Source organism: Choloepus didactylus, chromosome 9 (genome assembly GCF_015220235.1).
Source record: "Choloepus didactylus isolate mChoDid1 chromosome 9, mChoDid1.pri, whole genome shotgun sequence".
NCBI lineage: Eukaryota > Metazoa > Chordata > Mammalia > Pilosa > Megalonychidae > Choloepus > Choloepus didactylus.
Genome location: NC_051315.1, coordinates 102,628,494 through 102,642,884, shown reverse-complemented (window position 1 = coordinate 102,642,884; position 14,391 = coordinate 102,628,494). Strand labels below are relative to the sequence as shown.

The 14,391-nt window shown below is 36.3% G+C and overlaps 1 protein-coding gene across 7 annotated transcripts in view; it reads left to right on the top strand.

The window, feature by feature from the left end:
* The window catches only part of KANSL1L (KAT8 regulatory NSL complex subunit 1 like), a 177,034-nt gene that overhangs the window by 103,233 nt on the left and 59,410 nt on the right, over positions 1-14,391 (top strand). For all 7 annotated transcript variants that reach the window (XM_037850289.1, XM_037850283.1, XM_037850287.1 and 4 more), the window contains one exon: positions 8,139-8,343. In XM_037850289.1, coding sequence (XP_037706217.1) covers positions 8,139-8,343 — 205 coding nt within the window. The remainder of the gene's footprint in view (positions 1-8,138; positions 8,344-14,391) is intronic.

Here is a 14,391-nt window from a genome sequence, read left to right as displayed (position 1 = left end):
TTTTGGCCTCTTGGCATTTGCTTTACTTGGTCTTTAATTTGTTAGAATTGCAGCTTGGTGACATACACTTTCTCTAACTAACCAGCAGATGGCGTCCATGAGTCACTTATTCCCCTCAAGTCAGTTCTCCCCAACTTTGTGGTGTGTGGGGATCTGATTCTTTTGGGTTCCAATTGGTGCACTTAATTTGGGTGTGTTGTCGGTGCTGTCTGCCCTCAATGAGGGGCGTGTGCCTGAGTGGTTAGGGAGGAAGGGCAGGTTTAGTAATCAAACCTCCCAGGTGTTCCTGGAGATTTAAGGCTGTTCTCTGCTGCTGACACAAAAGTCCTTGGTATTGGCGTAGGTTCCCTGGGATTTCTTAGCGGTTCCCCCCTCCCTGCTGTGCTTTTCCAGGACCTCTGCTGAGGCGGGGAGGGCCGTGCCACGTCACAAGTGAGTGCCAGCCTCCAGGGAAGCCCTGGGCCGCCAGGCTGTGTAGGGGCGTACCCAGCCCTCTCCAAAGACGGTTGAATGGGACACGTTAACTTCCCCCTTTCCGCACAGCTCTGCTCTCCCAGCTCCGGGACAATGAGCTGTGGGTGTATTCAAGGCCACTGTCCACAGCCGATATTGTGTCGTGTGAGCGGTGCTGCAGGAAAGACTCCCTGTCAGGCTCGGTTTCTTGGCTTGGCTCTGTGCTGTGTGTTCGGCCCCAGGCAGGAGTAGCCCCACCTGCTGGGGAGACGGCTGCAAGTTGTGCATCTCCCCTTTGCTCCCCTGGACCCGAGACAATCAGCAGTGGGTGTGGGAAGGGGTATCCTCCACCCCAGACACCAAGGCGTTAGTCCAGACCGCTCCCATCTTATCTGCAGCTGTTCCTGGGCTTCTTTTTTTTTTAAAAAAAAACGCCAACCCACCATTTCCCCACACCGCAGCATGGCCGAGGGACTCAACCGACTCACTCGTTTCAGAATGCAGATTCCTGGTTTCACCAAACGCACGTTCCCTGTGGCTTTAGCAGAACTTGTCCAGCTGGTGCTACTCTGGAAGTGGTGTTCTGGGTCACTGTCTGGTTTTTCATCTAGTGTTTTCCACGGAGGTGTTTTTTTCCTCTGTCTCACCTAGCCGCCATCTTAGGTTTCTCTCCCCTCCCACTTATTTTTAAGGAATTTTTTTAAAACAAATTCTGGTGAATGTCATTTCGACTGTAAATACTTCAGTATACTTCTGTGATAAACCCTTTTTTCAACCATATTATCCACCAAATTATTATCGCTTTTCATAATATTAACCATAATTCATAACTATCATGCAATCCCCTATCTATATTCAGATTTTCACAGTAGTCTCAAAATTATCTTTTCATGATTGATTTGTTCAAATCAGGATCCAAACAGTGTTCAATCACATTTGGTCATGATGTTTCCTAAGTCTCTTTTATTCTCAATAGCCATTTAAAAATGTGTTAAAGTCCCTAATACAAGAAAAGAAGAGTATGATATTTTTAAATAACATTTTTTTCTTCTTATAAAAATATTACAAGCCTATTGTAAGAAAACTGGAAAGTTCAAAAAATACTGAGAAGAAACAGATGTCATTTATATTGCTCAAACAGAGTAGATTTCCATCCTATCTTTTTTACACAATATTTTCATAATTGAGATCTATTGCAAGTAGTTTTATATCTTTTTCAGTTAATATTTCTTATGCTTTTTATACTTAAAATATTTCTTTTCTATTTTAATGGCTGCATAATATTTCATAGAATAAGTGTCCCTCCCTTAATTTTTTTAGAGTAGGTGTGTCTTAATTTTTTAGAGACCACATCTTTTTTAGAATAGTATTTTACGGTGCAGTACCATACATTTTCTTATTGACAGCATTGAAGAGACTTGTATTTTTGAGTACAAGTCAATAGGGGATATAGTTCCCCTATTGAATACAGAGAGTGGGGAGAATGGGCAGGGCTATTTTCTCCATACCAGGTAATGTCTAGATATTGGTCCATTTGTCATTTGAGAGAGGTTTTTGGTCTTTGCCAGTTGAGGGACAAGCATTGTTCCTAGTGGGCCATTTGTAGTAAGCTTGTGTAATTCTCTTATTCCATAGTTTATTTAAAATTCGTTGCTGCCATCCTAAATTCCGTTGAATTATCTATGTGATACAGTCATTTCTCTAAACACTATCAAAGGAGGCGGCAGTGAATTCATCTGTTGGCGGCAGGATTTGGACAGTGGGGAAAGTTTGGAAAAGGCTGTGGCCTACCTTAGCTACTATAGGTTGAACTCACCATAGAACTCCAACAGGTGTAAAGGAGAGATCTGAAATAGGGTTTACAAGTCAGGCAAGTCATGATTCTTTGGGGTGTGTGTGTGTGAGTGTGGGGAACTAGGGGGCTATCATATTTTCTCTGGGTGAATGCACATTCTGATTCTCTTCTCCAGTGCTGATTTCCACTTTTCCTTAAGTGTGTTTAATAGGAGAATAGCATGAATGTAGGGGGAAGTGTTGAAAACTACTGTGTTGAATAATTATTTGCTCCTATTCCTTGAGCTTGGTTTCCTTGATTGCATAGTGTATTTTAAGTTAAAGGCAGGGCGTATGTGCCATGAAGGGCAAATTGGAGAGAAAAAGGCCAGGCCTAGCTTTGCTCAGTGTGCCATGTACTGACAATGGTCTCTCTGTCCATACAGACTACCTCTTCAGTTATGATCTTGGTACACAAAGGTAACCTTCTATTTTGACCTTCATGCCTTGAGTAATTCCTGGCTTATATCATGGATATAGATCATCTTGATTTCTTTGAATGAGAGTGAACCCTGAGGGTAGTTTACTATGCACTTTAAGACTCCAAAATTCCGAGAGAATATTTATCACGTTATTATTAAATAGCAGTGTTTTCCAAAGCAGTCATCCACCATGTTGTACTGGTTACGATTAGATTGGAAATACACCCTTCCAGTTTATCCACATTATAGTTAAGCAAGGAGAATAGAATATGTAACTTTATCTCAAAAATAGTTTTTTTGTTTTGTTTTTGTGCCGACATTCAAATTAAGAAAACTACAAATTACCTTCCCCTTCTTATCTGTTATTTTTCCCCATCTTGCTGAGGTTTCTTTCTGTCAGAATATACCTTAGTGAATGAAGCAAATTTGCTCAGTAGACAGATGTATTTCAGCGGATTTCATAGCATGTCCACTTAAAATGGTTCCTTTTTCTTTATTAAAAAAAAAGTTGAGCTATCATGAGGAACAATATTCATAAACACAAGAACTTGTATTCATGTTTTCCAAAAAAGGTTGTCAAGTTTTCAGTTAGTAAATACATACTTATAGAAAGAGTATGATTTAGAGGGTATTAAAATATTAAGAAAAAACATTCTTATAGATTGTCCTTTACCCTATGTTAGAGATAAAAGTAACCTCATGAAGCCCTTTTCATGCTTTTGTAATTCTAGTGTTCTAAGTTTATAACCACACTCAGAAGTTTCTTATTTATTAAAAGTATTTGGATAGAACATTAGAGGGGTTATTCCAGTCCTTCTAAATTGATCTGAAGCAAAAGGCAATTAAATACTTGAATAATTTACCATGAAAAATTTTATACTATCCTTCATTGGGTTTATAAGCAAAATAGATTGAAATCAAGCTATTCTTCCTCAACCATCCACCATTACCACCACCAAGATGATACCAAGAATTTAGCTAATATATATGCTCATAATCCTATATCCTTACATTGTTTTATTCATAGATTATAAGTATGTAATATTACAGAAAATTGATCTTGGTAGTGATTTTTACCAGGTAAAAAAAATTCATCAACTCTTACTTCTGGGCCTTTGGTTTCTATAGTAATCAGAACATAAGGATAAATTGTTTAAAAAAGTAACCTGAAGTTTTCTATTCGTATTCTCTAAAAGCAAATTGAATGCTTTTTCTTGTCATCCATAAAATAACTTTATTGCTAAGATTTCTAGGACTGTAATGGAGAAAATCAGTGTTTCAGAAAGTCACTAAGTAAGCATTAAAGGAATTAAACAGTGTTAATAAAATGTGAACTCAAACTTTCTGGTTATTTTCTTAGATAATGCTCTATCCTTCTGTACATTTTAAGGATTCAGAGAAATTTCTTAGACTTGAGTCTCATGTCTTTTTTATAAATCAAACACCTTATAGACCACATGTGCTTATTACTATTATAAATTTAAAATTGAGTCATACGTCATCCTGTCTTATTATCAAAAAGTAACTTTTGTAAATTAAGAGAGTCAGAGATTTAGAACGGTACTCAAGGCATTTCAAATCTTGTCTATTTTTGTAAGTATTCTCTTGTAGCCTCCTGTATAGAGCTTCTTTTGGCTTTTAAACTAAAATGTTCAACATTTATTCATTTACCAAACCATTATTTAGGCCAAGTATGTGTTATACATGCACAGTATTAAACACTGAGCTAGAATGATAAAAGTGACAACATATATGTATATATTTCTTCATTTATTGAATGGTATTGATCATCTGCTATATGCCAAGCACAGTATCAGGAGCTTCTGATACAGAGTAAACAAAATAGACAGTCTCTGTACTATTTAGTCTAGAAAGGGAGACAGACATTAACCAAATAATCATACAAACAAATGTAAAATAATCTCCATGATAAATGCAGTGAAGGAAAGGTAAGCTGCTCTATGGGAGCTTATGAATGGGGTTGATCTAGTCTTTGGAGGGAGACTATGCTGAGGCTCAAAGACTTCCCAGAGGAACTGCCTTTTGGACTGAGAGCTGAATGCATATTGGAAGTTATAGAGGTTAAGGAGGATGTGAGAAGATCCCAGGAAGTAGAGATAATATAAGTGTAGGTCCTATAAGGTCGGGAGTGTGAGTTATTTGAAATGAAAGAAAGCATGTGTGGCTAGAACACAGAGAACAAGAGGAAGTATGATGCAAGATAAGGCCAGAGAGCTATGCAGGGACCAGGCCAAGCAGGGCCTTTGGTTAAGGACTTTTGTCTTTTTTCTCAAGAGCAACGGGAAGCCTTTGAAATATTTTAAGTAGTGTTGGGGTGGGGCAAAAAGAGTATGACATGATGAGATTTGTGTTTCCAAGAGACTGGTATGGAAAGAATTGGAGGGGGAAAAGCATGAAGGGAGACCAGTTATATCTATTGGAGTAATCCTCATCCAGAATACCTAGGATTAAGAAGGTGGCAGTGGAAGTGCAGAAAGAGGTAAGCTTGAAAACTCATACCAACTCTTTGCCCTCAATTATTTAATTTTTTTCAAGCCAAATTTATACTATATGCCTATAATACAAAGGATGTTGTCTATTCTTTGGAAGATTTTTATTGTTCTCTTGAGTACAAGCTTCCTGCAAGAAACATAAAAAATGTAATTTATTGCCTCACCTGGTACTATCCCATTTATAAACTTGCTATTTCTAAAGTCCAGTGATAATTATATATTGATATTTATTGAGAATTGTTTTGTTAATTATAATTTGACAGTACTTGACACTTGCCCTTTGCATCCTCAGTTTTAGGGGGTTCTTAGGTATACCTAAAGCTGTATACTCAATCTCAGCCCTTATTGAAAGGTTCTTTCTCTCCTGGGTCTTCTCCTCCTCTTATTGTGACTTTTAAAAATAAGAATGTCATGTGATGATGGTGTTATATTGATTTATCCATAACATTTGTCTTAAGTTCCTGTTTTAATTAATATTTAATTATTTGGATATTCTATTATAACCTACTGAGGAAAAAGCCTTAGATTATAGATGCGATGAACATGGTTGTTTTGTCTTCCTTAGACTTTCCTTTTGTTCTGTTATTCAACAAGATTCACTGATTGGCCCACTTTCCTCAATGTGAGTGGTTAAAAGACTGCAAATAAATGAATTTATCAGTGGTTTACAAATGGCCATTTACCTCCATTGATTACCTAGTAAATTAACCTCAGTGTGAATAGTGTAGTTTTGCACATTGTAAAGTTGTAAAAGAAGCAGACTTCACATCTTTCAATTTTGGTAAATTCCCCCATTTATTTGAGAAGCCTAAATTTTTATGACTTTGCAAGAATCCCTATTGGTTAGAAAGTGTTAGTGTTACTTAAGAAGTGGTCTAAGGATGAATTGCCTGCAGGTAGGAACATACTTAAATCAAGAAAAAGAATAAAACTATATTTTTTCCCTATAATAATGTCAGCCACCTTAGAAACCTGAAAATATACACAACATTTAGTGACATAAATGACAAGTTTTCCGTTTATCTTTAAATCAACCTTGTCAGCCTATCCAGTTCAGAAGTTGTATCTTTTCATTCAGAAAATAGGTGATGGCTCACCTTCTTTAGGGATAAACCTCCTGGGGATAGGTAGAAATTAAGGGCTCTTAAACAACTAAAGAGTTGTAACTAGAGGGAGAAGTTAAGTTGCCTCAGTCTCCCAGAATAAAAGCTTTACATTTTCCCTTAGAAACTCTCAGAGCAATGTGTCTTTTAATAAGCCAGTGTAAGCTTCTATCTAAAGGTGTTCCTTACTTGCTGGACCAGAAAATTCTTTGTGTTTGATCTTCCTCTGCATTCCTGGTTCCTAATTCTCCTGACTTAATCGCTTTTGATACCAGCTATCTACTGAAACCTGATTTCTTCCTGATCTTGACTCACTTCTATGCCAGCCACCTGACCTGCAGAGTAGCTTACTTGATATTGGCTGTGTCATCTCTGCCTTCTGTTTACCCTTGAACTGATAGCCATGAGTAGTTTCTCAAATTTAGACTGTTATTTCGCACTGATGCACTTAAATTTTTTCATCGGCAATGCACATTATGTATGTTACTGTTAAAGAAAATGACATCAGGATATGAGATTAGACCTGTTAATTTGAGAATAGCATTATATCCTAAAGATTTCTCAGCTAGCTCCATGATAGAAGATCTTTAGAACATTTCATTAACTAGGACTTAAAACCTTCTTGACTAGGGCTCTCTGGAAACTAAAGTTATTATTTTAAAAAGTGAAAGAGTTGTCATCAGCTCTTTTCCTCATAGTTGGACTGGGCAAATTCTCATAATTGAGTATTTTTTAAATGTATGATAGTCACCACATTTCAGATTTAATTTTTTTTTTTGTTTCATCAACATAAGCCATTCAGGCACTCTTATTTCTGGTTTCTTATTATGTAAAACACTCTTGATTTATTTGCTTTATCCAAAATTAATAGAATATTTTTATAGCAAACATAAATTTGATTCAAAACCATTAATACTGCTATAGAAACACCATATACTATGCTTACCAGCAAATTCCTATTCTACTTGAACCAAACAGAATATTAAGAACCTGTATGCTGATTGGCAATATCACATATAGTAGATTCACTTGTTCATGTTAGAATACTAATTTGATTAGCATTTGTTTAGATAAATAAGGTTGAAATTGGTTTTCTGTAGTGCCTGAAAAGCTTAATTGTTTTACATATACTATTCTGGTATAAATAAAGTTAATTTATGTGGCAATAAGGATAAACTTCCTCCTAATGTTCTGACATTTAAAACTATTTAACTATAATATTTCAAAATTAATATGAAATGTAATTATAAAATTTGACTTTTTTTCATGTATGGTTTGTGTGATCTATTACATTATTTTATTGTTGTAGGTTCTATTTAATCAATAGTTTCAAAGAAATTTCTAAATTATGGTAGGGTTACAGCTATTTCACTCAGATGGTACATAGTACTTATTTATGAGCAACTGGTGATGCAATGAGACTAATTTTTTTATAAACCTGTAATCCTATATCACTTTACCTATATGAAAAAAGAATTTTATGTAAATAGTTAAAGCACTTTGTTATACAAATGAATTTATCATTGATTTACATGAACTCTAACACTGTACAAATGAATTTATCTGAGCATTTTGTAGCCTAGTTGGATATTTGTTTGCAGGAGAAGATAGAAGTAGAAATTAGTTTTACATGTAATTCCTCATTACTGTTTATTCTTTCACCAATTTTTACCACAAAATTGGCTAAAATTAATATTCTTCTGTCATAATAGACCAAAGCAATTTACATTTAGTTTTCTTTGTCTTTTTGTTTGTTTGTTTGTTTGTTTGTTTGTTTTGTTTTATTCCCTCCCACTTATTTCACGGCATTTCAGTGCTTCAGAGAATTTAGATGAGCTCTCTTCCTCCAGTAGCTGGTTATTTAACCAGAAGCACAGTAAGAAAAGAAGAAAAGACAGGACAAGATTGAAATCTCCATCCTTGACTATCATGAGTACAGCAGCCCGAACAAGGCCACTTCAGAGTTTCCACAAACGAAAACTCTACAGATTGAGCCCTACTTTTTATTGGACTCGGCAGGTAAGGTTGCCTTTAGGAAAATGTGAACAAAGATTTTACCATCAATATGTTTATATTTCACACGTGAGAGGATGTGACTAGTACACGATTATTTAGAATAATTAAGTCTAGAAAGCTTAAATATGTAGTTTATACATGATATAATAGGTTTTGACAATATATAAGTGGGATTTAATAATTTTTTGAAATAGCAGTATACTTTGAAACTTATCACACCCCTGTTTTTTTTAACCCACTGTTTGGCTTGATTTATTTGAAGATATCAAAGTAATTTTAAAAATTACTAGTCAGGGCAATCAGGAAAACACAAAGCTATGGCATGTTTGTTTTAATGGGTATTTACTCAAGGAAAGAAAACCTGCATAGCTCTCAGTTATTTTGGGGAAATGACAGTGCTCGCTTTTTATTGTTACTAGCAGACCAATGGCCTTATTGTTTATTAGTTAATTCTCAATGAATAGCAGCTGTCATTATAATTTCCTATATTCCAGTTATTGTGCTAAACATTTTCAGTGCATTATTTTATTTATTTCTCCTCCAACAACCAGGTATTATTAATCCTATTTTCTGAAGCAGAAATTAAGGCTTAGGGAGAGTAAGTAACTTGCCCACTGTCACACAACTAGTAAGCTGTAAGTCTGATTTCAAAGCTCAGGTTCTTACCCGTTACACTGATAATAACAAAAAATAAACAGAATGTTTTGTGTGCCTGAAATCAGTAAAAACAGTATATTTGGGTGTTGATAAAGGATGGGTATGTCTGTAGTTAGACGTGTTAAATATATCATGCTCTTGTGAGCTTTGAAAAATAAGAATATTGAAAGGCAATGGGGGAGAGAAAGAAAGCATTTTAAGTGAATAATTAGAACAGAGATTTTTTTTTTAAGTGCTGGAAAATAGCAAATGCCTCCTCCCTACAACTTATCCCCCACATTGCCAGACTAATAGCTGTTACCTTTCTAAACTTAATTTAAATGTCATTTTTCTCAGGAAGCCTTTCTTAATATCCCCAGTCTGGGATATATATTGTTATAGCACACTGTGGTAGAATTTATGATGCCATACTGTATAATAATCCATTTATTTTTCTCTCTTCCCATTAAATTGTAAGTTTTTAGAGAACAGAGACTGTATATTTCTGAATCATCAGGGCCTTGAACAGTACCTGTCCAATAGTATGTGCTCAATAAAAAATTATTTGATGTGTAAGAGACTGAATGTTGTAGAACATAGGAAGATATTTAAAAGGAAATGGAGAGTGGGAGCTCATGATTTCATGAAAATGTATGTGTGTGTTTCCTAGCTGCCCAGTGAAAGCATCTAGAACAGTGATACTCAGAACTTTCTGTGATGATGAAAATATTCTATATCTGTGCTGTCCAGTATGGTAGCCCCTAGACACATGTAGCTATTGAGCATGTGAAATGTGGCTAGTGCAACTGAGGAACTGAATTCTTAATTTATTTTTATTAATATTAATTTAGATAGCATCTTATGGATAGTGACCATCAAATAGGATGGACTGCACAGATTTAGACTCACATTAACCCACTTAAATAAACTAGAGATCTTTGGAGAAATGGCTGCTCACCAGGGCTAGGACAGGGTAGGTGTAAGATGAGCCTGGGACATCTTAATGTATCAGAAAGCAAAGAAGTGCTCAAGAAAGTGATGGGGTAGGGGTCATGTCAAAAGAACACAGGAGCTAGTGTGAAGAGACTCCTACTGGCCAAATCTGGGACTTTCATCACCAAAATAATTAATATTAATGGAATTTTAAACTATTGAAAAATTGGAAGCAATGAGTCCATACTGTTGATAGATATAGATAGATAGGTAGGTAGGTAGATAGATAGATAGATAGAGGGAGAGGGAGGACTTTTCCATATATTAGAATGATTACTGATAAATGTGGAGGAATGGTTTAATTAGAGAATTCTTTTTGCAGTAATCCTAGTAAAGATTGGTTGGGGAAAAATCATCGGATGCTAAATCTGGAGTCTGGATTTGGGGAGTAAGAGGAATTTGATGAGGGACAGGATGTTTACATAGTCTTAAAAGTGTCTGCCCCCTGGATTGCTTATTAATTGCCAGGGAAAAAATAATAACTATACAGTAGCTTACCAGACAACACCTTGCCTGAGGGATCAAAATAAATGTCCTTTTTGAAAAGAATATAGTATCACTTATATAGTATTATGGTCAGGGATGCATAACCTGAATGTAATCATGAGGAGACATCAGACAAAGCCAAAATGAGAAATGTGTTATTTAAAAATCAAAACAAAAAAACTGTCCTGTATTCTTAAAAAATGTCAATGTGATGAAAGCTAAGAAAGACTGAGGATCTGTTCCATGTTGAAAGAGAGACTAAAAATATATAATAACTAAATGAAAACATGATCCAGGACAGAATGCTTTTGGAGGGAAAAAATAATTTGGAACAACTGACAAAATTGGAATATGGATGGTAGATTAGATAAATATATTATGTCAATTTTGAATTTTCAAATTATGAAAACTTAATTCCAGTTATTTAAGAAAATGTCCTTTTTCACAGGAAATACACATTGAAATATTAAGGTATAGAGTGGCTATATTAGTTTCCTAGAGTTTCCATAACAGAGCATAACAAATTGAGCGGCTTAAAACAGCAGAAATGTATTCTATCTTGGTTCAGCAGACCAGAAATCTGAAATCAAGGTGTTGACAGGGTGTTGCCCACTCTGAAACCTCAAACGGAGTATCCTTCCTTGCCTCATACAACTTCTGCCAGCCACAGGTGTTCTTTGGCTTGTTACAGCATAACTCCAGTCTCTGCCTTGGTCTTCACATGGGCATCTTCCCTCTGTGTTTGTGTCTGTGTGCACCCTGATCCAGTATGACCTCTTTTAACTAATTGTATCTGCAAGCATCCTATTTTCAAATAAGGTCACATTCTGTGGTTCTGAATAAACATTCATGTAATAAATTAACTTCACTTCTGTGCATCTAGAATGGTACTATCCTTGGGAAAATTGAGGTAATAATCATTCAAATCATTTTATATAGCACTTAATTGTCTAGTAGGATACTGGTTGAATAAAAGCTTATATAAGGACAGTGAAGAGAAGGAATAGTCTCATTATAGGTAGAATATAGTCGTAGGCTGGTCATCATTCCCACTAGAACAACTAGAAAAAAATGTATAAATTACCAAAAAAAAAAAAAAAATCATTCGATTAAAGATACTAGCAGGACTTCTGTTTTCAGTGACAACATATAAAGAGTTTGGAAGTCATCACTCCCATTACTCCAAGCTGAACAAACTAAAAATCAATGCCTTTTCATGGACCCCTCAGAATTGAGGTTGCAGGGCAAAGTGCCACTGAAATATGGAGAGAGAGAGATGAATCCAGGGATTAACAGCCAAGATCTGCTTACTAGAGTAGAAGCTGCAAGATCCATAAACTAACTGGTAGAAACACTTTAATGGTAATTTTGATGAATTGCTGGAGGCTGATAAAGACTAGCTTGACAGTGAAAACCTTCTAGGGAACACAGTCTTAGGGGAAGCCCCACACTTTTGTGGGGGTTTACCTTCAGGAATTCCATAGGTTCTCACAGTGAATATGCAGTAGAGATCTTTAGTGGCTTTAGCATAGGAGGGGAAGAGTAGCTATTGTGAAATGTGCCTAGAGCATTCTCCATAACAAAGAACTACTCATCTGGGTAAAAGACTTTACCAGAGCCTTACCCCACCTGGGGAAGGACATTTCTCCCACTCCAGCCCACTCTAGCCATTCTGTCTCACTAAGGGGAGTGGAAAGAAGTTCAGAAAACATTTGTGAAGGTCACAACTAAGGGATAGACACCTGCCAAAAGACTGAGATTTAATCCTAAGATTATAGAATGCTTCACCACCACTACCCCCCATGGTTTATCACCATGGCTCCAGTACAATAACAATATATTGCAGCTGAAAGAGCTGCAATGTTCAGACTCTCTGAGGAGGAGCACTTAGGGAAGCCAAAAATCAACAGGAGACATAAAAACGAGGATGCTAGAGGAATTTGAAGCCTCTGGCAACTACAACTACAGAAACTTTAAACATAGCCCAATACCTAGCATAATACCACACACTAAAGGCCCATTTATATCAGATCCTATTATCCTGATACATCATTTCTGGCTCTCAACAAAAAATTATGAGGCATGCTGGGAAACAGTCTGAAGAGACAAAGCAGTCAACAGGACCAGACTCAAATATGACAAAGATGTTGGATTTATCAGATAGGGAATTTAAAATAGTTATGGTTAACTATTTTAGAAAATGTAGACAACATGCATGAACAAATGGATAATACAAGCAGAGAGAATGCTAGAAATGAAAAACAGTGAAACAGAAATGAAGAAGGCTTTTGATGGGTTCATCAGTAGAGTGGACGTGGCAAAGAAGGAATCAGCAAACATAAAGGTAGGTCAGAAGAGGATTTACAAACTGAAATGCAAATGGAAAAAAGAAAGGAAAAAAAAAGGAAAAGACGATAGCCAAGAATTTGGGGACAATTTCAGAAGGTGTAATAGATGTGTAACAGGAATACCAGAAGGAAAAGAAAGAAAGAACTGAGCAGAAGAAATATTTGAAGTAATAATGGGTGAGAACTTTCCAAAATTAATGACAGATACCAAATCACATATCCAGAAATCTCAGAGAACACCAAGCAGGATAAATACCAAAATATCTCTACCTAGGCATAGTATGTTCAAACTTCAGAAAAACAAAGAAGAGAAAATCTTGAAAGAAACCTGAGGGAAAAAAAATATCTTACCTATAGTGAAACAAGGGTAAGAATTATAGCTGACTTCTCATCAGAAACCATTCAAAAAAGAAGAGAGTGGAGTGAAGTATTTGAAGTGTTTGGGGGAAAAAACCTGTAGTACATTGAACTGTGTTCTCCCAAAAGATGTATATAAATCCTATTACTTAGTACCTATGAATGTGACCTCATTTGGAAATAGAGTCTTTGCAGGTATAATTAAGTTAAAGATCTTGAGATGAAATCATTTTGGATTTAGAATGTGTTCTGGTTTTTTAATGCTGTCATTTTGTAAAACACCAGAATTGGATTGGCTTTTATAAGGGTGGTTATTTGGTTACAAAAATTAGTCTTAAGGCCATAAAGTGTCCAAGGTAAGACATCAACAGTACGATGGCCATTGGCATCCGGAAAACCTCTGTTAGCTCGGAAGACACATGGCTGGCATCCGCTTGCTCCCAGGTTGCATTTCAAAATGATGTTCTCCAAATGGTTGCTCTTGGGACATTTTGTCCTCTCAGCTGCAGCTCCTCTTCAAAATGTCACTCTCAGTTGCTCTCCAAAATGTCACTCACAGCTGCTCTGAGTTCTTACTGTTTGTCACCTCTTTATATGGCTCCAGTGATTTAATTCAGACCCACCCTGAATTGGTGGGGTAACACCTCCATGGAAATTATCCAATCAGAAGTGTTGCCCACAGTTGATTGAGTCACATCTCCATGGAAACAATCAATAGGTTCCAACGTAATCAACACTAATACATTTGCCCCCACAAGATTGCACCAAAGAGCATGGCATTTTGGGGGACATAATACCTCCAAACCAGCACAGAGTGGATTTGGATACATGTTGTCTTTATATGAGAAATGAGAAGGAAGTTTGTGACACAGAGACACAGAAAAGGCATGTGAAGATGGAGGAAGAAATTGGAGTTATGTTGCACAAACCAAAAATATCAGGAACCACCAGAAGCTGCAAGAGGCAATGAAGGATTCTCCCCTAGAGCCTTCAGATGGAGGGTGGTCCTGCTGACACCTTGATTTCAGATATTGGTTTCAAGAAAATACATTTATACATTTCTATTTTAAGCCACCAAGTTTGTGGTTATTTGTTGCAGTAGACCTTGAAAACTAATTCACAAACCTAGAATGCTATGTCTGGTGAAATTATCCTTCGGAAATGAAGGAGAGGCGAGTAGACACAGCCCCTGCGCCTTCCCAGTGTGCTCACCATGGCAATTCAGGGTCTC